Raw genomic sequence first — 24,797 nt, 5'->3', positions numbered from 1 at the left:
CATAACTTTAACTGGGTGTGCCTGTGTGTACATATTGCTGTGTACTCACCATCATCGCTGTTGTGGATGACAGAGATGGTGTCAGGAGCAGGTTCTTCCACTAGGGGGGGCTCACTGAGAGAGAGAGAGAGAGAGAGAGAGAGAGAGAGAGAGTTTTAAATACTCTTTATTGGGTCTGGGGGCCCACCACACAATAAATACTCATACAAAACCACAGTTACACATCAATTAAAAACACAACTTCAATTCCTCTTCCACAGTAACTACACACAACAGCCCCTGAATACCCCGTATACTCAAAAACAGATCGATATTGTTGACAAGTTTATAATAGGCAAACTCAACCCTTCGTCTTGCTGCCAACATTCCCTCCAGCATTCCCACCACATCCACAGACCCCAGTCCCCGAATACTGTTCTTTCGGGTCTTCCATATCGCTAATTTTGCTGCCCCTAACACAAAATTAAGCAACACAACTACACCCTTTTGACTGAACCTGTACTTTGGCCCCAATATAAACAGTTGGGAAGAGAAAACCTCTCCCAACGTTGAGAACCAATCAGTGATCAGTTCAATCATCCCAACCAACCTGGGACACAGTAAAAACAGATAAACCAGAGATTCAGACTCAGATTCAGACACCCCTCTCCAACAGTAGGATCCAGGTGTACCAGATGCATGTTGGTGGCTATAGCTCCATGTATTATCCTCCATTGGAGGTCAGCTGTCCTCTTATCATTAGGCAGTTTATATAATGATCGCCAACAGCCTTTTGGAGAGGCACCTGGACCAAGCACATCCGCCCACCTCGGCGATTTTACCCCTTTCAGGGAAGAGGCATGGGACACCTTTACACATATTCTGTACATGGCCTTCTTTCCCACCTCCTTGAACTCCCCCAGCTCCGGGGTATCGAAGGAAAGCAGCATCCCCACGTCCTCTTCAAATGCCCCCATCGCAGCACTAACAATCAGTGCAGGGAACATAATCCAGACCCTCCTTCCACCGATCAGAATTGGAAGTGTCAGTCACATACTGCAGATGAAGCTCTGGCAAGGATTCACAGACCTCAGCGACAACCTTCCTCAGTAGGCGAGATGATCGGATCCCCGCTCTTTCTCCCAGCTCCTCCAACGATCTGCTCCTGCTCCGCATCAGATGGCCCAGCTTGGTACACCCCACTCCTAACAGGCATGAACGTAGGCTAGCTGAACCCAGAACACGGGACTGGATGGCAGTGTTATGAAAATGAGGCTCTTCAAAAAGCCACATCCCTGGTGGCGTGCCGACCTTATGGGACTTGACAAAGACTCTCCAAGCCTGCATAACAGACACATAAAATGAGTCAGGCCAGTCAAATCACCCCCCTCCAGTTTTAAGAGGAAAAGATGCCTGTCTAAGCCCAAACAACCCGCTCTCCTCATCAATATGTAGGCTGTTTCAACCCAGCTAGAACAGTCTCTGTACAACAATCTCTGGGCTGCTTGGAGCCGGAAAGTCGTGATCCTAGAGGAAATGTCCCCCAGGCCTTGCCGACCTCGTGCAGTGGCAGGTACAGGGCTGCAGCTTTGATCCAGTGTTGTCCAGACCAGAAGAAATTGACAAGGGTCCTCTGAAGCTCTTGTATCAGACCCTTTGGTGGCTGTAAAATCATTAGTCTGTGCCACAGGGTAGAAGCAGCAAGATTATTAGCTACCAGGACCCGTCCCCTATAAGACAGCTGGGGCAGCACGCATTTCCACCTTGACAGTCTAGCACACACTTTCTCCGCTACACCCTCCCAGTTCTTTTTCTGAAAGACATCGGAGCCTAGAAAAACCCCCAAAGTCTTCATCCCATCTCTGCCCCACTGAAGCCCCCCTGGTAACCTTGGAGTGGACCCCATCTGAAGCTGACCTGCCCACAGCGTTTCACTCTTTCCCCAATTGACTCTAGCTGAAGAGGCCCACTCATACATCTTTAAAGTGTTTGAGAGAACCTTAACATCCTCACCCCCTGTAATAAAAACTATCACGTCATCTGCATACGCAGACAGTGCTATCATGGGACCCTTCATTACACCTGGCACAGAGAAACCAGTAAGCTTCGCTCTTAAAAAACAAAGCATTGGTTCAATCGCCAGACTATATAACTGCCCTGAAATTGGGCATCCCTGCCTGATGCCCCTTTGGACAGGGATGGGGCAACTTAAACCACCACCCACCTTCACCATACACGAGGCTCCAGGATACAGTAAATTCACCCAAGACAGACAAACATCCCCAAACCCAAAGGCTTTCATTGTTTTAAACAAGTACTGGTGGTCCACACGATCAAAAGCCTTCTCCTGATCCAACGAAAGTAAACCCACATTTACCTCAGACAGTTTACAAATGTCTAAAACATCTCTTATCATAAACAAGTTGTCAACAATAGAGCAATCAGGTACACAGTAGGACTGGTCCTTGTGGATCAACACTCCCAGATACTCTTTCAACCTATTTGAGAGACATTTAGAAACAATTTTGTATTCTGCGCAAAGCAAAGCAACAGGTCTCCAATTTTTTATGAGAGCCAAATCCCCCTTTTTCGGCAACAGTGAAAGCATCGCACGTTGACAGGATACAGGAAGAGAACCCTCATGAAAAGATTCACACAGCACTTCATAAAAATCCTCCCCAATAGACCCCCAAAGTGATTAGAAAACTCAGATTGTAAACCATCGATGCCAGGGGCTCGGCCTATTGAGAGCTGCATAACTGCTGTGGACAGCTCATGCAGTGTAATGTCAGCGTCCAATGCGACTCTCTGCTCAGGTCCCAATTGAGGAAGACCATGTAACAACTGTTCAGTACACAGAGAGTCACAATCCTCCGCCTTATAAAGAGACGAGTAGAAATCCACGGCATGTTGACGCATTTCAATATCATTCGTGGTCACCTTCCCATCAGGGAGACGAAGGCAGACCATCTGTTTTCTTTGAAACGTCGACTGTCCCAGGTTAAAAAAAAGCACTAGGAGCATCCATATCCTTAAGGGAAGCGAAACGAGACCTAATCAAGGCACCCTTCACTCTTTCATGCAGAAACGACCTCAGTTCATGTCTCTTGTCCTGTAAATTAATGACTAGTCCAGGGTCGTTCTGAGTGAGCAGCTTCAATTCAATATACTTGATGTCCTGTTCAAGGGCCTTGATAGTCTCTTTAACTTTATTTTGAGACAGAGCAGTATACTGTTGACAAAATACTCGTATTTGGGCCTTCCCAACCTCCCACCATTGTCTCAAGGACTCAAAATTCCCCTTTATAACCCTCCATTTTTACCAAAACAACAAAAACCTGTCACAAAACATGACATCATGTAACAATTTAACATTAAAATACCAGTAAGGGGATGACCTTCGTGGACAGGACAAGTGAATATCAACAGTAACAATATGATGATCAGAGAAACCCACAGGAGTAATGTCACACTTTCCAACCCTACTACAGTATTGCTCAGATACATACAACCTGTCTAACCTTGCTGCACTGACACGACCTTCATTCATTTTTAGCCATGTGTACTGCCTAACTTTTGCATTTCTTACTCTCCAAACATCAGAAAGCTCAAACTCAGTTAATAGGCCAGACAGGCAAGTGGCTGACCGCAGGTGAGGTTCTTCAGCGGTGCGATCAACAGTAAAATCCACTGTACAATTCCAGTCACCCCCTAAAACCATACACCCCTCTTGGTCACACTGTCTTAAGGTTTCCTTTATTTGATCAAAAACCGCAATACGCTCTGTACCCTCATTAGGAGCATAAACATAAAAAATTAAAATAAATCCCATAACACCACCTTGACCAATAAAACCCGACCCTTGACAATCTCTGTTGTAGATACCACAGTCACCCCTAAGCCTGAGGAAAATAAGATTGCCACCCCAGCACTGAAATTAGTACCGTGACTGAGTACATGCTGTCCCTCCCACCACATACCCCAGTCAACCTCATTTTCCTCATCACTGTGTCTCCTGTAGGAAAACTACATGAAGCCTTTTCTGTTTTATTACATCTAATACCCAAGCCCTCTTATTCCTGTCCCTTCCCCCATTAATATTAAGAGAACCTACCCTTAGTACTTCCATATAGAAAAGAGAAAAGAAAAGCAATAGAAACCACAGAGAAACCAACGAGAAAAAAGACACCCTATGAAGCATCATGATCATCATCATTATTTTTTTTCTTCTCTTAACCTGACTACGTTTCCCACCACCTTTTGCTGCTGCAACAGCAGTAATACATTTCCTCAAGCGAAACCGCTTCTTCTCACTCAATTGGTCTAACCCCACCATCTTCTGTAACATCACAGCTGACCTCACAAACCTATCAACATCAAAATAATCTGCCAATTTGACAGATTTCCCAAAAGTCTGATCCAGAAACTCATTTATCTCCTCTAGATCATAAACTGAGTCCTCACCAGCAGCTGTCAATATCTAAAGAGATCTCCATATCATTCTCCTGATCCTCAGCTGAGACCACATCCCTTTCAACACTCCCCACTTGCACCTCATCACTCGTACCACGCATCTCCTCCACTACCTGGGAGACTAGCCCCACCTGAACATCACTACTCATAGTGGGCATCTCCTCCACTAACTGGGAGCCAAGCTCCACATGAACCCCAGCACTCGTAGTGGGCATCTCCTCCTCTACCTGGGAGCCTAGCTCCACATGAACCCCAGCACTCATAGTGGGCATCTCCTCCACTACCTGGGAGCCTAGCTCCACATGAACCCCAGCACTCATAGTGGGCATCTCCTCCACTACCTGGGAGCCTAGCTCCACATGAACCCCAGCACTCGTAGTGGGCATCTCCTCCACTACCTGGGAGCCTAGCTCCACATGAACCCCCTGCACTCGTAGTGGGCATCTCCTCCACTACCTGGGAGCCTAGCTCCACATGAACCCCAGCACTCGTAGTGGGCATCTCCTCCTCTACCTGGGAGCTTAGCTCCACATGAACCCCAGCACTCGTGGTGGGCATCTCCTCCACTACCTGGGAGCCTAGCTCTACATAAACCCCAGCACTCGTAGTGGTCATCTCCTCCACTACCTGGGAGCCTAGCTCTACATGAAAACCCGCCTGTACCTAATTACTCGTAGTGGTCATCTCCTCCACTACCTGGGAGCCTAGCTCCACATGAAAACTCTCCTGTACCTCATTACTCGTAGTGGGCATCTCCTCCACTACCTGGGAGCCTAGCTCTACATGAACCCCAGCACTCATAGTGGGCATCTCCTCCACAACCTGAGGGCCTAGTTCTACATGAACCCCAGCACTCATAGTGGGCATCTCCTCCATTCCTTGGGAGCCTAGCTCCACATGAACCACCTCCTTTACCCCAGCACTCATACTGGGCATCTCCTCCACACCAGTCTGAGGAACTAGTTCTTCATGAACCCCACCTTCTACAACAATACTTTTCCACTAACATGGGAGCCTAGCTCCATAACATCCTTCTACATGAACCACCCCTTTACCCCAGCACTCATACTTGTTCCTCTCACCAGTCTGAGGCTGGCTCTTCAGATACATCCTTACCTTCTACATCAATACCCAGGCTGTAACATAACCATTTCCCTACATCAGTGGGCCCAGGCCCTCAACATGGATAACTTGTTCCTCAGCAACAGGTGCGTGGCTGCTCTGGCGTTACGATGACCACCTCTCCCTACATCAGTGGGCCCAGGCGTTACGATGACCACCTGCGCCCCTCCCTCTGCCTTCTCCCTTTTCGGGCAAGCATGTCGCTTATGACCAACATCCCCAAACTCAAAACACCGTTGACTACCCATACTAGCATAAGCCATATACATTCTATTGTCATACTTGATTTTAAACGATAACTCTAAAGTCTGCTCCGGTGAGTCCAAAAACATAAACACCTGTCGCCGAAATGACATTACCTGTTTCAACGCCGGGTGTTTGCAACCCAACGGGACAACCTTAATTGAACTGGCGAACTTCCCAAAGCGCAATAACTCGCGCTCCAATAGCTCATTTGGAATAAACGGTGGTACATTTGAAATCGTCACCCTTGTTGACGGAGAAAAAAGCGGCGTAACTTGAATTTGAAGTTTCTGTATACCGTATGCTCAACCATGGTCATAGTGTCTTTGAGTTGCTGCTCAACCAAGATCAACCAGACCTGTCTGGTCTGTCTGCCGCTCTGCCATTACTACAGTTACACTCTTCTTTAATGGACTGTCCACACACAGTGTCTGGTCTGGTTCAACCTGTCACACCCTGATCTGTTTCACCTGTATTGTTATAAACATCTGACATTCTAACTGTCTGCCTCCTGTCTTGTTATAAACATCTGACATTCTAACTGTCTGCCTCCTGTCTTGTTATAAACATCTGACATTCTAACTGTCTGCCTCCTGTCTTGTTATAAACATCTGACATTCTAACTGTCTGCCTCCTGTCTTGTTATAAACATCTGACATTCTAACTGTCTGCCTCCTGTCTTGTTATAAACATCTGACATTCTAACTGTCTGCCTCCTGTCTTGTTATAAACATCTGACATTCTAACTGTCTGCCTCCTGTCTTGTTATAAACATCTGACATTCTAACTGTCTGCCTCCTGTCTTGTTATAAACATCTGACATTCTAACTGTCTGCCTCCTGTCTTGTTATAAACATCTGACGTTCTAACTGTCTGCCTCCTGTCTTGTTATAAACATCTGACGTTCTAACTGTCTGCCTCCTGTCTTGTTATAAACATCTGACATTCTAACTGTCTGCCTCCTGTCTTGTTATAAACATCTGACGTTCTAACTGTCTGCCTCCTGTCTTGTTATAAACATCTGACATTCTAACTGTCTGCCTCCTGTCTTGTTATAAACATCTGACATTCTAACTGTCTGCCTCCTGTCTTGTTATAAACATCTGAGAGTTCTAACTGTCTGCCTCCTGTCTTGTTATAAACATCTGACCTACAACTGAAAAACACACACACACACATTTCAGTTCTAACTGTCTGCCTCCTATTTATCTAGTTTCAAGCAGACACTTCAGGTCTGGCTGTCTTGTTATAAACATCTGACGTTCTAACTGTCTGCCTCCTGTCTTGTTATAAACATCTGACGTGCCTAACTGTCTGCCTCCTGTCTTGTTATAAACATCTGGACGTTCTAACTGTCTGCCTCCTGTCTTGTTATAAACATCTGACGTTCTAACTGTCTGCCTCCTGTCTTGTTATAAACATCTGACGTTCTAACTGTCTGCCTCCTGTCTTGTTATAAACATCTGACATTGTAACTGTCTGCCTCCTGTGTCTGCATCTGGGTCTTATTCTGTCGTGTTAGTCTGCGTGTGTGTGTTTGTTGGTGTGTGTGTGTTTGTGTGTGTGCTTGTTGGTGTGTGTGTTTGCTGGTGTGTGTGTGTGTGTTTGTGTGTGCTTGCTGGTGTGTATGTGCGCGTGTGTGCTTGTTGGTGTATGTGTGTGTTTGTGGGTTGCTTGTTGGTGTGTGTGTGTGTGTTTGTGTGTGTGATTGCTGGTGTGTGTGTGCGCGTGTGTGCTTGTTGGTGTGTGTGTGTGTGTGTGTGTGTGTGTGTGTGTGTGTGTGTGTGTTTGTTGGTGTGTGTGTACGTGTGTGTTTGTTGGTGTGTGTGTGTGCAAGTCTTGGGCCTTAGACCAGTGCTCTGTGGGTAAGCTGATCCTCCTGGCTCCTTTGACCTGGACCAGAACAGATCCATAAATCCCCCCCCCCCCAGGGTCTCTGGTGTTTACCCCACTGATAATATATATCTATAGGGACACCTCTCTGCCTCACACACACAGTGGCCCCTCCTGCCTCACCACTCACCAGTACTCGTCGGTGGCCCCTGGGCAGGTGTAGACGGGCCCCTGCAGGTCCCCTGGTCCAGGGAAAACCCCATCATGGAGGATGATGATGGTCTTGATGAGCTCGTTAACGTGGGCCTGGCAGGACACCTGGTCACAGCTCTCTGGGACTGACATCAGAGTGGGACCAAAACAGATGGCCAGGTTATAGGGATCCATCATGTTGTCCTCACTGTACTGGGACAGGCTGGGGAGAGAGGACAGCAGGTTATAGGGATCCATCATGTTGTCCTCACTATTCTGGGACAGGCTAGGGAGAGAGGACAGCAGGTTATAGGGATCCATCATGTTGTCCTCACTATTCTGGGACAGGCTGGGGAGAGAGGACAGCAGGTTATAGGGATCCATCATGTTGTCCTCACTATTCTGGGACAGGCTGGGGAGAGAGGACAGCAGGTTATAGGGATCCATCATGTTGTCCTCACTATTCTGGGACAGGCTAGGGAGAGAGGACAGTAGGTTATAGGGATCCATCATGTTGTCCTCACTATTCTGGGACAGGCTGGGGAGAGAGGACAGCAGGTTATAGGGATCCATCATGTTGTCCTCACTATTCTGGGACAGGCTAGGGAGAGAGGACAGCAGGTTATAGGGATCCATCATGTTGTCCTCACTATTCTGGGACAGGCTGGGGAGAGAGGACAGCAGGTTATAGGGATCCATCATGTTGTCCTCACTATTCTGGGACAGGCTGGGGAGAGAGGACAGCAGGTTATAGGGATCCATCATGTTGTCCTCACTATTCTGGGACAGGCTGGGGAGAGAGGACAGCAGGTTATAGGGATCCATCATGTTGTCCTCACTATTCTGGGACAGGCTGGGGAGAGAGGACAGCAGGTTATAGGGATCCATCATGTTGTCCTCACTATTCTGGGACAGGCTGGGGAGAGAGGACAGCAGGTTATAGGGATCCATCATGTTGTCCTCACTATTCTGGGACAGGCTAGGGAGAGAGGACAGTAGGTTATAGGGATCCATCATGTTGTCCTCACTATTCTGGGACAGGCTAGGGAGAGAGGACAGCAGGTTATACTTCTCTCTCTCTTTTCCCCTCTCCCTCACTCTCTCTCCCTCTCTCTCTCCCTCTCTCTCTCTCTCCCTCTCTCTCTCCCTCTCTCTCTCTCTCCCTCTCTCTCTCTCCCTCTCTCTAAACCTTCGCCCTCACAGAGTGGGGGGTTTAGTCGTCAAACCTAAGACTCAATTAGATATGGCCTATTTTAAGTGTTTGTGTGTGGTAGTAGGAGCATTAGAAGTGAAGTCTGTAGCTTGGTCTGTGTGTGTGTGTGCGTGTGTTGTAGTAGTAGCATTAGTAAAGGGTGATTCTGCCACGTCTGGTGTCCTTTATGACCCAGGGGAGAGTTGTAAGGACAGACAGCCACAGAGCAGCCATTCATACCAGCCTGGGAAAAACACACACCACAGACTCACACACAGCGAGCACTGGTTTGTGTAACCAGTGACTAAGTCAGTGGCTGGAACTGCAGTCAGAGGTGGGATCACCACTAGTGTTACTCAATGGTTCAGATGGAGCTGTAGTAATGTTCAAGTAGCGTTGTACTAGTGTTAGTACAGTGTTACTCACTGGTTGAGGAAGGCGAACAGGTATCTCATGATGATGAGAGTGTTGCTGGGCAGAGTCAGCAGAACCTTCCTGATGTGGACAGCCCTCTCCTGCAAGTTCTCCATTGCTGAAACAGTACACACACACAAAGGGTTAACACACACACACACGCACACACGCACACACACACACACACACACACACACACACACACACACACACACACACACACACACACACACACACACACACACACACACACACACACACACACACACACACACACACACAATACACACACACAGAATATGAAGGAGGGAGAACGAGAGAGAGAGAAAGAGAGAGAGAGAGAGAGACAGAGACAGAGAGAGAGAACAGGGAGAATATGAGGGAGGGAGAAAGAGAGAGAGAATGAGAGAGCGAGAGAGAGATACAGAGATACAGAGAGAGAGAGAGAACAGGGAGAATATGAGGGAGGGAGGGAGAAAGAGAGAGAGAATGAGAGAGCGAGAGAGAGATACAGAGATACAGAGTGAGAGAGAGAGAGAGAGAGCAAGAGAGACATACAGAGATACAGAGTGAGAGAGAGCAAGAGCGAGATACAGAGATACAGAGAGAGAGAGAGAGAGAGCGAGAGAGAGATACAGAGATACAGAGAGAGAGAGAGAGAGAACAGGGAGAATATGAGGGAGGGAGAAAGAGAGAGAGAATGAGAGAGCGAGAGAGAGATACAGAGATACAGAGTGAGAGAGAGAGATACAGAGAGAGAGAGAGAGAGAGACTGTTAGTTAGTTATAGCAGAACAGGAGACAGAAGGAAAGGGCCACAGCTGGACAAGAACTGTGACAGACTTCCCCTGAAATACACATACACACGCTAACACACACGCACCCACACAAACACAAAATCACACACACGCACTATCACACACACACACACACACACACACACACACACACACACACACACACACACACACACACACACACACACACACACACACACACACACACACACACACTCTGGACAGTGTATAGTAAGATAATGTAAAAGGCTTGGCTCTGGCGGAGACTCACAGACACAGGATATGATGTCATGGAAGACTTCCTTGGGGAAGAGGGCGTGGTCCAGTCCTCTGAAGTAGAGCTTTAGAACACCAGCGATGGAGTCCATGTCATGATCATTCTGATCTCCTGCCAATGGGTCCTCACCTACAGACAGGGTGGGAGAATAAAGACAGAGAGAAGGTGAAAGAAAGATCGGGTGGGAGAATAAAGACAGAGAGAAGGTGAAAGAAGAAAGATCGGGTGGGAGAATAAAGACAGAGAGAAGGTGAAAGAGAGAAAGATCGGGTGGGAGAATAAAGTCAGAGAGAAGGTAAAAGAGAGAAAGATCGAAAAGAAGGGAATGATATAAAGGGGCGGGGGTAAAGGAATATTGTGTGAGATAAGCAGGTCCTTCTGTTTATGCTATGGCTGGTGCTGGGCTTTCTGGGTAGTGTAGTCTTACCTCTCTCAAAGGCGTTCCTGATGTCATTGACCTCCACCTGAGAGCCAGACACTCTGAAGATGCCCTCATGGTGCAGACCTGCAGACAGCGGGGAAGAGAGAGAGAGAGAGAGAGAGAGAGAAAGGGGGGGGGATAGAGGAGAGAGAGAGAGAGAGAGAGAGAGAGAGAGAGAGAGAGAGAGAGAGACAGAGAGAGAGAGAAAGAAAGGGGGGATAGAGGGTAGAGAGAGAGAGAGCGAGAGAGAGAGAGGGGGCCGATAGAGAGGGGTGGACGATAGAGAGAGGGGAAAAGAGAGAGGGGGTGGGGAGAGAGAAGGGGGAGAGAGAGATTGATAGATAGATAGATAGATAGAGAGAGAGTGAGAGAGAGAGAGAGAGAGAGAGAGAGAGAGAGAGAGAGAGAGAGAGGAGAGAGAGAGGGGTGTTACTGATCTTCTAGACAACAGACAGACACAGGCCCTTCATTCTTCTGTAGTGTTTAATCATTTATATTGCAAATTCACAATACTTAACATTATTCTATTTAAAAAAATATTTTGCCTCTGCAAAGCCAACAACAAAAAATCCAACCACACAGCCAATCCTTGGCCCAGGAAACAGCCAATCTGAGTTCAGAGCAGGGCGTCCTCACCATGGCGACTGATGAAGTGGATACAGCTCTCCACCATCAGAGGGATGACATGGCCAGCCTGCTGAGAGAGGAGGAGAGAAGAGGAGGATTAGAGGAGCATAGAATACACGGCCCAGGTAACCAGTAGGGGGAGGGGAGGAATCCCTGACCATTTCCCTCTGTAGGACAGCAGGGAGGAGGAGGGGAGCGAGGGGTGGAGAGAATTCCCTGACCATTTCCCTCTGTAGGACAGCGGGGAGGAGGAGGGGAGAGAGGGATGGAGAGAATTCCCTGACCATTTCCCTCTGTAGGACAGCGGGGAGGAGGAGGGGAGAGAGGGATGGAGAGAATTCCCTGACCATTTCCCTCTGTAGGACAGCGGGGAGGAGGAGGGGAGAGAGGGATGGAGAGAATTCCCTGACCATTTCCCTCTGTAGGACAGCAGGGAGGAGGAGGGGAGAGGGGATGGAGAGAATTCCCTGACCATTTCCCTCTGTAGGACAGCAGGGAGGAGGAGGGGAGGAGGAGGGGAGAGAGGGATGGAGAGAATTCCCTGACCATTTCCCTCTGTAGGACAGCGGGGAGGAGGAGGGGAGAGAGGGATGGAGAGCAGTAGGTACAGTAGCTAGTGTTGAGACAGAGTTCAGACAGGGAGAACATTATTTACACACGGACACAAGAGTCACATATCCAATTCGGCACACATCACATACAAAAGGAGTCAGACCTGCTTGAACCACACACACATCAAGGAAGAAGAGACGTCGGAGGGGGAAGCGTGGGAATACAGAAGCAAGCTGTTGCTAGGAGACAACTTCTTCCCTCTTCCCTTTGTTTAGGTTTTCCACAGATTACTATCTGACGAGGGCAGGGAATCTGGGAAACCTTCTCTGTGTGTGTGTGTGTTGTTTTTGTTGTTGTGCATGTGTGTGTGTGTCTGTGTGTGTGACATGTCTGTGTGTATCAGTGCGGTTGTACGCTGTTCAGAAGCTGCCTGCTGTTAGATCTTTGGACGGGGGTGTGACAACAGAGGATCATAACAGAAGGCTCCCACTGGGGGCGCTAGCTACACTCACCACATGGTATAATAGACCAGAAGTCTTATTTGCACAACTGTTTCAGATAGTGTAGTCTGTAGACCTAGCATAAGAAAGACATGGAGCTTCTCCAGGTAAAAGGTAAAACCACACACACACACAGAGAGAAACGTACACATAGAAAACCACACTCTGAATGGAGAGAGAAATTACCTGATTCCGTAGTGCAGAGTTCCTCCTGTCACTGGAGAGGAGGAAGAGAGGGAAAGAGAGAGAGAAGGGGAGGGAGAGAGAGACAGCAGAGAGAAACAAAGAAAGAGATATCGAAAGAAAGAAAGAACAAAACATTGCACTGTCATTACACCTCCAGAGAGAGATACTATTTATACACAACTCTGGAAATAATCTATGTGAACTCACACACACACACACACACACACACACACACACACACACACACACACACACACACACACACACACACACACACACACACACACACACACACACACACACACACACACACACACACACACACACACACACACACACACACACACAATGCAATATTAGAATGAGTATGTACCCATAAACACACCCTTGCAGCAGTCAAATCGAGCCAACTATTGAATCTCCCAATGGTATGTGTGTGTGTTTCTTTACCACACCTACCTGGCAAGGCAACAGTCAGTCTTCTGACCTAAAGCAGGGAAGACACAGGAAGAGGGGGTGGGGAGAGAGAGAGAGCAGAGAGAATAGGAGAAAGAGAGAGAGAGAGCAGAGAGAATAGGAGGGAGGGAGAAAGAGAGAGAGAAAAGCGCAGAGAGAATAGGAGAAAGAGAGAGAGAGAGAGAGCAGAGAGAATAGGAGGGAGGGAGAAAGAGAGAGAGAGAAAGCGCAGAGAGAATAGGAGAAAGAGAGAGAGAGAGCAGAGAGAATAGGAGGGAGGGAGAAAGAGAGAGAGAGAAAGCGCAGAGAGAATAGGAGAAAGAGAGAGAGAGAGAGCAGAGAGAATAGGAGGGAGGGAGAAAGAGAGAGAGAGAAAGCACAGAGAGAATAGGAGAAAGAGAGAGAGAGAGACTGTTAGTTAGTTATAGCAGAACAGGCGACAGAAGGAAAGGGCCACAGCTGGACAAGAACTGTGACAGACTTCCCCTGAAATACACACACACACATTAACACACACGCACTATCACACACACACATGCTAACACACACACACGCTAACACAAACGCTTACGTGCTTACATGCACACACTTCTGAGTGATTGTCCTGCGTAGCTCTAGCTACACACATCCCAGAGGATCTCCCTCCCCAACCTACAGTTACATCCACAGATGGGCCTGCAGTGCAACACACGCATCCTATCCCCCACTGCCCCATCCTGCTCCCCAGTGTGGCCCTTCCTGTGTCTCTGGGGCCTGCTCCGGCCTACACCTCCCAGTGACATCCTCAGTTACAAACATCCAGTGGACTGTGTATGTGACTGTGTGTGAGTTAGAGTGTGTGACTCACTCTCTCCCAGGGTCTTCTGGATCAAGTCATGTTTGGCCTCCAGTTTGGTGATCAAGTTCCGGCCCTCCAGAAACTCCTTCAGTTTCTACAACATACATAGAGAGAGAAAGAGAGAGAGAGAGAGAGAGCGAGAGAGTGCGAAAGAGCGAGCGAGACAGAGAGCGACAGAGAGAGCGAGCAAGACAGAGAGAGACAGAGAAAGAGAGAGAGAAAGAGAGAGAGAGAGACAGAGAGAGAGCGAGAGAGTGCGAAAGAGCGAGCGAGACAGAGAGCGACAGAGAGAGCGAGCAAGACAGAGAGAGATAGAGAAAGAGAGAGAGAAAGAGAGAGAGAGAGAAAGAGAGAAGTTAGCTACTGTGCACAATGATTGAGTGTGTATCATCATGACATCACTGACACCGCCTTATGGAGCAGATGTGTGTGTCACCACAACAAGACCTCACTGACTCCTCCTCTTCCAGAATAACACAACACATCTCTGCTCTGTGATTGGTCCTCACAGTGAAGTAGAACTGCTCCGTTTCCTGTTGATTGGCCCGTCTCTTGGCCAGGCTGGGTTTGCTGAGGAATGATTGGCTCATGGTGGACTTGACCGACTCCATGGAGTTGCTGTGGTGGAAACACTCGCTGACCTCATAGTCCTCCACGGTGACCATGTCCTGGATGGTCGACAGAGTGGCCTCCATAGTCTTCTTCACCTAGAGAGAGAGAGAGAGAGAGAGAGAGAGAGAGAGAGAGAGAGAGAGAGAGAGAGAGAGAGGGTAGAAAAAGAGAGAGGGGGGAGAGAAAGAAGGAGGGAAAGAGAAAGGGAGGGTGGAGAGGGGGAGAGAGGGGGGAGAGGAGGAGAGAGGGGGTTGAGGGGGAGAGAGAGAGAGAGAGAGAGAGAGAAGGAATGATGGTGTCACACTCTCAACAGCAGTGGGTGGAATATGTGTGAGTGGGCAGACATAGATGACAACTGTCAGAGTTAACAGAAGAGGCTATGGTAAGATGAGGTGAGAGATGGGGGGTGAGGGGGTTAAATGTTGGAGTGATGAGGTAAGAGATGGGGGTGAGGGGGTTAAATGTTGGGAGTGATGAGGTGAGAGATGGGGGTGAGGGGGTTAAATGCTGGAGTGATGAGGTGAGAGATGGGGGGTGAGGGGGTTAAATGTTGGAGTGATGAGGTGAAAGATGGGGGGTGAGGGGGTTAAATGTTGGAGTGATGAGGTAAGAGATGGGGGTGAGGGGGTTAATTGTTGGAGTGATGAGGTGAGAGATGGGGGGTGAGGGGGTTAAATGTTGGAGTGATGAGGTGAACGATGGGGTGAGGGGGTTAAATGTTGGAGTGATGAGGTGAGAGATGGGGGATGAGGGGGTTAGATGTTGGAGTGATGAGGTGAAAGATGGGGGATGAGGGGGTTAGATGTTGGAGTGATGAGGTGAAAGATGGGGGATGAGGGGGTTAGATGTTGGAGTGATGAGGTGAAAGATGGGGGATGAGTGGGTTAGATGTTGGAGTGATGAGGTGAAAGATGGGGGATGAGGGGGTTAGATGTTGGAGTGATGAGGTGAAAGATGGGGGATGAGGGGGTTAGATGTTGGAGTGATAAGGTGAGAGATGTGGGGTGAGGGGGTTAAATGTTGGAGTGGTGAGGTGAGAGATGGGGGGTGAGGGGGTTAAATTATGGATTTAGGAGGTGAGAGGAGTGCAGGTCTCACCTCCTCATTCTCAATCTTGAGGGTGGAGAGACGGGACTGCAGCTGCTGACACCTCTGGAGTAACTCCCCTTCTAACGGCTGCTGGGCACAAACTAACCCCATCTAGAGAGAGAGAGAGAGATGGATGGAGAGAGGTCAAACACCATTGTAAATACAACCCATATTTAACCATTTGCACATGGTTACAACACTGCATATATACATAATATGACATTTGAAATGTCTTTATTCTTTTGGAACTGTCACGTATACTCCCTCTCTGTCCTCTAGGTCATCAGGCTGCTGATTATCCCACACACCTGTCACCTGGACTCCATCACCTCCTTGATGATATTCCTTATATCTTTCACTCCCCTTGGTTCTTTCCTGAGATGTTATTGACTCTGTTTCATGTCAGTGCATTGTCTGTGTTTCGTGGTTATTGTTTTGTTTGTTTATTAAAACACTCACTCCCTGTACTTGCTTCCTGACTCTCAGCACACTCGTTAAAGGAACTTCTGTGATTGTAATGTTTACTGGTCATTTTCTTCTGTTTATTATCTACTTCACTTACTTTGGAAATGTTAACATATGTTTCCCATGCCAATAAAGCCTTTTGAATTGAAATTGAAATTTCAACATACCAATTAAGATCTGGCTAACAATACTTGAATCAGTTATAGAACCCATTGCCCTTTATGGTTGTGAGGTCTGGGGTCCGCTTACCAACCAAGAATTTACAAAATGGGACAAACACCAAATTCAGACTCTGCATGCCGAATTCTGCAAAAATATCCTCTGTGTACAACGTAGAACACCAAATAATGCATGCAGAGCAGAATTAGGCCGAGACCAGCTAATTATCAAAATCCAAAAAAGAGACGTTAAATTCTACAACCACCTAAAAGGAAGCGATTCCCAAACCTTCCATAACAAAGCCATCACCTACAGAGAGATGAACCTGGAGAAGAGTCTCCTAAGCAAGCTGGTCCTGGGGCTTTGTTCAAACACAAACACATCCCACAGAGCCCCAGGTGGAAACTGAGCTGCACTTCCTAACCTCCTGCCCAATGTATGACCATATTAGAGACACATATTTCCCTCAGATTACACAGATCCATAAAGAATTTGAAAACAAATCCAATTTTGATAAACTCCCATATCTACTGGGTGAAATTCCACAGTGTGCCATCACAGCAGCAATATTTGTGACCTGTTGCCACGAGAAAAGGGCAACCAGTGAAGAACAAACACCATTGTAAATACAACCCATATTCATGCTTATTTATGTTATCTTGTGTCCTTTAACCATTTGTACATTGTTAAAACACTGTATATATATAATATGACATTTGTAATGTCTTTATTGCTTTGAAACCTCTGTATGTGTAATGTTATTTTGTATATTATCTACCTCACTTGCTTTGGCAATGTTAACACATTTCCCATGCCAATAAAGCCCCTTGAATTGAATTGAGAGAGAGATAAACAGAGAGAGAGAGAGAGCGTGAGAGAGGGAGATAGATAGATAGATAGATAGATAGATAGATAGACGGACAGAGAGAGAGATAGAGAGAGAGAGAGAGAGAGAGAGAGAGAGAGATAGAGATGGACAGAGAGAGAGAGAGCGCGAGAGAGGGAGATAGATAGATAGATAGACAGAGAGAGAGAGAGAGAGGGATAGAGATGGACAGAGAGAGAGCGCGTGAGAGAGGGAGACAGACAGACAGACAGACAGACAGACAGATAGATAGATAGAGGGATAGATAGAGGGATAGATAGAGGGATAGATAGAGGGATCGATAGATAGATGTCACGCCCTGACCTTAGATAGCCTTTTTATGTCTCTATTTTGTTTGGTCTGGGTGTGATTTGGTGGGCATTCCATGTTTTTGTTTTCCATGATTTTGTATTTCTATGTTTTGGCCGGGTATGGTTCTCAATCAGGGATAGCTGTCTATCATTGCCTCTGATTGGGAACCATACTTAGGTAGCCCTTTGCCTCTTTTTCAGTGTGGGAAGTTAACTTTGTTTGTGGCACTTAGCCCTTAAGCGTCACGGTTGTTTTTGTATTGTTTATTGTTTTTGTCGGCATCATCCTAATAAAAAGGAATATGTGCGCTCGCCACGCTGCGCTTTGGTCTACTTCATTCGACGGCCGTGACAAGATAGATGGATAGATAGATAGAGGGATAGATAGGGAGAGGGGAGGGAGAGAGAGCAAGATAGATAGATAGAGGGAGAGAGATATAGAGATGGACAGAGAGAGAGAGAGAGAGGGAGAGAGATGGACAGAGAGAGAGGGAGAGAGATGGACAGAGAGAGAGAGAGAGAGAGAGAGAGATAGATGGACAGAGAGAGAGGGAGAGAGATGGAGAGAGAGAGGGATAGATGAAGAGATGGACAGAGAGAGAGGGAGAGAGATGGAGAGAGAGAGGGATAGATTAAGCGATGGACAGAGAGAGAGGGAGAGAGATGGAGAGAGAGAGAGAGAGATGGACAGAGAGAGAGAGTTAGGGATAGAGAGAGGGAGAGAGTAAGAGATAGATCGACACACAATTGGTTTGAGCTCACAGACACACTTACTACCACCCCCTCCCCCCCCCCCTACCGTGTCTCCCATGTGTGACTGGAAGTCGAAGCGCATGGGGGGACAGAAGACGTTGTTGTAGGTTTCCATCAGTCTCTGCTTGTCCCCGTTGGGCTCCAGGCTCTCTGCTGCCCCCTCCAGGCCCTCCAGACCGCTGTGTTTAGACGCCTCCACGTTCATCTCGGCTGACAGGTAGGTCCGCAACGCACGGTGGAGACTGGCATGGTAGCCCAGGTCACAGCACTGACAGAGGAAGGGAGGGGAGAGAGAGAGAGAGAGAGAGAGAGAGAGAGAGAGAGTTGATTAATTCAAAGAGATGCTTACAAAGGCATGGTTCAAATCAACGCAATACGTCTTAGGCAATGAGATATTCCCATGGACGTCCATTCAAACGTACTACAGTAATTGCTACAGTACATACTAGAGGTCGACCGATTAATCGGAATGGCAGATGAATTAGGGCCGATTTCAAGTTTTCATAACAATTGGAAATCTGTATTTTTGGACACCGAGATAGATTTTCACATTGTCAGCTCGGGGGATCCAATCTTACATCAGTAATCATGGTCACCAGCATCAATGTAACAGTATACTGTAACTTTAGTCAGTCCCCTCGCCCCTACCCGGGCTCGAACCAGGGACCCTCTGCACACAGACAACAGTCACCCACGAAGCATCGTTACCCATCGCTCCACAAAACCCACGGCCCTTGCAGAGCAAGGGGAACCACTACTTCAAGGTCTCAGAGCAAGTGAAGTCACAGATCAAAACGCTATTAGCGCGCACCACCGCTAACTAGCTAGCCATTTCACATCGGTTACACTCACCCCCCTTTTCCGCAGCAACCAGTGATCCGGGTCACGGCACCAATGTAACAGTATACCGTAATTTCTGGACTATTATGCGCACCTGAATATAAACCGCACCCAGTGAATTATTAAAAAATATGTATTTTGTACATAAATAAGCCGCACATGTCTATAAGCCACAGGTGCCTACCGGACATTGAAACAAATTAACTTTACACAGCCTTTAAACGAAACACGGCTTGTAACAAAAATAAACAGGCTTTAACGAAACACGGCTTGTAACAAAAATAAATAGGCTTTAACGAAACACGGCTTGTAACAAAAATATAAAAAATAGCAGCCGACCAAGAAAGTCATTGGTCACTATCTTCCTCCTCCTGTGCACTGAAACCACTGAAGTCATCTCCTTCGGTGTCGGAGTTGAATAGCCTCAGAATTGCTTCTGTTCTTGTTGGATCGTTTTCATTGTCGCTCTCGTCACTTTCATCTGGAGGAAAGTTCCCCGCTGAGCTCATGCTGCCCCTTCAACACGCAGCAGTCCAGCCTTTCGAAACCCGTTGATGATAGTGGATTTTTTGACAATGCTCCACGTTGTCAGGACCCACTGGCAGACTTGACCATAAGTTGCTCTTTGCATGCGTCCCGTTTTAGTGAAGGATTTCTCCCCACTTGTCATCCAAGCCTCCCACTGAACACGGAGCGCCACCTTAAATGCACGAATTACACTGGTGTCGAGTGGCTGCAAATACTGTGGGCCATCTGCATTTCTTCCCTCTGAAAGCTTTTGTTGTCTTTTTTGCACGGACTCAGTGAATCTTGTGAAAGCGGGAAAAATCCATAAATTAGCCGCGTCATTGTATAAACCGCGAGGTTCAAAGCGTGGGAATAAAGTAGCGGCTTATAGTCCAGAAATTTCGGTACCTTTAGACCGTCCCCTCGCCCATACCCGGGTGCGAACCAGGGACCCTCTGCACACATTAACAACTGACACCCACGAAGCATCGTTACCCATCGCTCCACAAAAGCTGCGGCCCTTGCAGAGCAAGGGGAACCACTACTTCAAGGTCTCAAAGCGAGTGACGTCACCGATTGAAACGCTATTTGCGCGCACCACCGCTAACTAGCTAGCCATTTCACATCAGTTACACTACCATTAAACTTATCTTATAAAAAACAATCAATCATAATCACTAGTTAACTACACATGGTTGATGATATTGCTAGATATTATCTAGCGTGTCCTGCGTTGCATATAATCTGACTGAGCATACAAGCATACAAGTATCTAAGTATCTGACGGAGCGGTGGTAGGCAGAAGCAGGCGCGTAAACATTCATTCAAACAGCACTTTCTTTGCGTTTTGCCAGCAGCTCTTCGTTGTGCTTCAAGCATTACGCTGTTTATGACTTCAAACCTATCAACTCCCGAGATGAGGCTGGTGTAACCGAAGTGAAATGGCTAGCTAGTTAGTGCACGCTAATAGCATTTCAAACGTCACTCGCTCTGAGCCTTGGAGTGGTTGTTCCCCTTGCTCTGCATGGGTAACGCTGCTTCGAGGGTGGCTGTTGTCGTTGTGTTCCTGGTTCGAGTGGAGTGGGACGGAAACCATACTGTTACACTGGCAATACTAAAGTGCCTATAAGAACATCCAATAGTCAAAGGTTAATGAAATACAACTGGTATAGAGAGAAATAGTCCTATAATTCCTATAATAACTACAACCTAAAACTTCTTACCTGAGAATATTGAAGACTCATGTTATAAGGAACCACCAGCTTTCATATGTTCTCATGTTCTGAGCTAGGAACTTAAACGTTAGCTTTCTTACATAGCACATATTGCACTTTTAGTTTCTTTTCCAACACTTTGTTTTTGCATTATTTAAACCAAATTGAACATGTTTCATTATTTACTTGAGGCTAAATTGATTTTATTGATGTATTATATTAAGTTAAAATAAGTGTTCATTCAGTATTGTTGTAATTGTCATTATTACAAATAAATAAATAAAAATTGTCCGATTAATCGGTATCGGCTTTTTTGGTTCTCCAATAATCGGTATCGGCATTGAAAAATCATAATCGGTCAACCTCTAGTACATACTACAGTACATACTACAGTACATGATACAGTACATACTACAGTACATACTACAGTACATGCTACAGTGCATGCTACACCATCATTCATGAGAGTGAAGGTATGCTACATGCTATCCCTTCAGACAGAATTTAGTGAAGGTATGCTACATGCTAACCCTTCAGACAGAATGAGAGAAGGTATGCTACATGCTAACCCTTCAGACAGAATTTGTGAAGATATGCTTCATGCTAACCCTTCAGACAGAATGAGAGGTATGCTACACGCTAACCCTTCAGACAGAATGTGTGAAGGTATGCTACATGCTAACCCTTCAGACAGAATGAGAGAAGGTATGCTACATGCTAACCCTTCAGACAGAATGAGAGAAGGTATGCTACATGCTAACCCTTCAGACAGAATGAGTGAAGGAGCATTAGAAGTACTTCATCAATCATCATCATTCCTGTTCATATAGCCAAAGGCTAACCCACAGTCTCTCAGTCTATAGTAAAGGGCAGACTACAGTAATGAGACCAGAGGGGAGAGGAGGAGGAAACAGAAGACGAGGGAGAGTCCTGTCAGTGGTCCTTGTTAAGGGTCAGGAGAGAGAGGGAGGAAGAGAAGGATGAGGTAGGAGGGTGTAGAGAGGGAGAGTCCTGTCAGTGGTCCTTGTTAAGGGTCAGGAGAGAGAGGGAGGAAGAGAACGATGAGGGAGGAGGGTATAGAGAGGGAGAGTCCTGTCAGTGGTCCTTGTTAAGGGTCAGGAGAGAGAGGGAGGAAGAGAACGATGAGGGAGGAGGGTATAGAGAGGGAAAGTCCTGTCAGTGGTCCCTGTTAAGGGTCAGGAGAGAGAGGGAGAAAGAGGATGAGGCAGGAGGGTGTTGAGAGGGAGAGTCCTGTCAGTGTGAAAGAAGGGATGAGGGGGAGTAGGGATGATGGGGATGAGGGGAGAGCCCTGCTCTGCTTGCAGTAGGTCTTGTTAAGTTGAGTTAAGGCTGACTGACGGGTCTACGTGCTGCAGGGAGAGGTGGTGGGCTGAGATGGATGCTGGACTACATAATCAGTTGTTCTCTGGCTCCCAGAAAGACTGCTGGAGTATGTATCTATTATTACCATACCAACAGGTTGTGTGTATATGTGTACTCACGTCGATGATATCAGACAAGTCGTGGATGTAGTATTTGAAGACACAGCTGTTCGTAGCCTCCAGAGCCAGCAGGTATTCATTCCTTGCCTTGATTGCTTTCAGCTTGTTCTCTGTGTACTTAGCCTGCCTCTGAGAGGGACACAGAGAGAGAGGGGGGGGGGTGAAAGAGAGCAAGATAGAGAGGGGGAGAACGAGAGAGACAGAGAGAGAGAACAAGAGAGGTAAAAAGAGAGGATATAGAGAGGAGATAGAGAGAGGGAGTGAGAGGAGAGAGGGAGAAAGATAGGAGATAGGAGAGGGAGTGAGAGGAGAGGGAGAAAGAGAGAGAGGAAGAGAGAGAGGGGGAGTGAGAGTGAGAGGAGAGAGAGGGAGAAAAAGACGAGATAGAGGGAGAAAGAGAGAGAGGAAGAGAGAGGGAGTGAGAGTGAGAAAGAGAGATAACAGGATTGAGAGAGAGAACAAAATCTATACTGGTAGATAATAGTAAGGCCAGTGGTAGGGTCTTGTCTCTCTGACAGAGCCCCCACTGTAGTAGAACATGGCTAGAGGTTTAAGCCAGTTACAAACTCATACATCATTCATGAACAACACACATGCAGGTACAGTTGAAGTCAGAAGTTAACATACTCTTATGTTAGAGTCATGAAAACTCGTTTTTCAAACACTCCACAAATTCCTTGTTAACAAACTATAGTTTTGGTAAGTCGGTTAGGACATCTACTTTGTGCATGACACAAGTAATTTTTCCAACAATTGTTTATAGAAAGATTATTTCACTGTATCCCAATTCCAGTGGGTCAGAAGTTTACATACACTAAGTTGACTGTGTCTTTAAACAGCTTGGAAAATTCCAGAACAAGATGTCATGGCTTTAGAAGCTTCTGATAGGCTAATTGACATACTTTGAGTCAATTGGAGGTGTACCTGTGGATGTATTTCAAGGTCCACCTTCAAACTCAGTGCCACTTTGCTTGATAGCATGGGAAAATCAAAAGAAATCAGCCAAGACCTCAGAAAAGAATTTGTAAACCTCCACAGGTCGGGTTCATCCTTGAGAGCAATTTTCAAACGCCTGAAGGTACCACGTTCATCTGTACAAACAATAGTACGCAAGTATAAACACCATGGGACCACGCAGCCGTCATACTGCTCAGGAAGGAAGAGATGAGATGAACGTACTTTGGTGCGAAAAGTGCAAATCAATCCTAGAACAACAGCAAAGGACTTTGTGGAGATGCTGGAGGAAACAGGTATAAAAGTATCTATATCCACAGTAAAAAGAGTCCTATATCGACATAACCTGAAAGGCTGCTCAGCAAGGAAGAAGCCACTGCTCCAAAACCACCATAGAAAAGCCAGACTACGGATTGCAACTGCAAAAGGGGACAAAGATTGTACTTTTTGGAGAAATGTCCGCTGGTCTGATGAAACTGTTTGGCCATAATGACCATCGTCATGTTTGGAGGAAAAAGGGGGATGCTTGCAAGCTGAAGAACACCATCCCAACCGTGGAGCACGGGGTGGCAGCATCATGTTGTGTGGGTGCTTTGCTGCAGGAGGGACTGGTGCACTTCATGAAATAGATGGCACCATGAGGTAGGAAAATTATGAGGATATATTGAAGCAACATCTCAAGACATCAGTCAGGAAGTTAAAGCTTGGTCGCAAATGGGTCTTCCAAATGGACAACGACGCCAAGCATACTTCCAAAGTTGTGGAAAAATGGCTTAAGGACAACAAAGTCAAGGTATTGGAGTGGCCATCACAAAGCCCTGACCTCAATCCTATAGAATTTTTTTTGCAGAACTGAAAAAGCATGTGCGAGCAAGGAGGCCTACAAACCTGACTCAGTTACACCAGCTCTGTCAGGAGGAATGGGACAAAATTCACCCAACTTATTGTGGGAAGCTTGTGGAAGGCTACCTGAAACGTTTGACCCTATTTGAAGACAATGCTACCAAATACTAATTGAGTGTATGTAAACTTCTGACCCACTGGGAATGTGATGAAAGAAATAAAAGCTGAAATAAATCAATCTCTCTACAATTATTCTAACATTTCACATTCTTAAAATAAAGTGGTGATCCTAACTGACTTAAAACAGGGAATTTTTCTCGGATTAAATGTCAGGAATTGTGAATAACTGAGTTTATATGTAGTTGGCTAAGGTGTATGTAAACATCTGACTTCAACTGTATATGCACACACACTATAATGGACTGTGCTGTGTGACCTGCATCATCAGCCAACCTGTCAGTAGAGGTCTCAGGGTCTCATTCCTCAAGACAGGGCTGCTCTCATATTCTTGTCCCTGTACACACACACACACACACACACACACACACACACACACACACACACACACACACACACACACAC

General features: G+C 46.8%; 1 protein-coding gene across 4 annotated transcripts in view; it reads right to left on the bottom strand.

The window, feature by feature from the left end:
* Positions 1–24,797, bottom strand: part of LOC135540238 (SLIT-ROBO Rho GTPase-activating protein 2-like) — a 62,594-nt gene that overhangs the window by 11,454 nt on the left and 26,343 nt on the right. For 3 of the 4 annotated variants that reach the window (XM_064966759.1, XM_064966761.1, XM_064966763.1), the window contains exons 6-18: positions 22,419–22,547; positions 18,402–18,623; positions 15,812–15,913; positions 14,611–14,808; positions 14,111–14,195; positions 13,267–13,294; positions 12,808–12,838; positions 11,579–11,639; positions 10,949–11,026; positions 10,516–10,650; positions 9,461–9,566; positions 7,841–8,065; positions 50–114 (exon numbers count right to left, since the gene is read on the bottom strand). In XM_064966759.1, coding sequence (XP_064822831.1) covers positions 50–114; positions 7,841–8,065; positions 9,461–9,566; positions 10,516–10,650; positions 10,949–11,026; positions 11,579–11,639; positions 12,808–12,838; positions 13,267–13,294; positions 14,111–14,195; positions 14,611–14,808; positions 15,812–15,913; positions 18,402–18,623; positions 22,419–22,547 — 1,465 coding nt within the window. The remainder of the gene's footprint in view (positions 1–49; positions 115–7,840; positions 8,066–9,460; positions 9,567–10,515; positions 10,651–10,948; positions 11,027–11,578; positions 11,640–12,807; positions 12,839–13,266; positions 13,295–14,110; positions 14,196–14,610; positions 14,809–15,811; positions 15,914–18,401; positions 18,624–22,418; positions 22,548–24,797) is intronic. The other variant, XM_064966760.1, reaches the window with a different exon arrangement.

The sequence above is a fragment of the Oncorhynchus masou genome, chromosome 5, assembly GCF_036934945.1.
Source record: "Oncorhynchus masou masou isolate Uvic2021 chromosome 5, UVic_Omas_1.1, whole genome shotgun sequence".
Taxonomy (NCBI): domain Eukaryota; kingdom Metazoa; phylum Chordata; class Actinopteri; order Salmoniformes; family Salmonidae; genus Oncorhynchus; species Oncorhynchus masou.
Note: the sequence above shows the minus strand (reverse complement) of the source record. Positions and strands in the feature narration are given on the sequence as shown.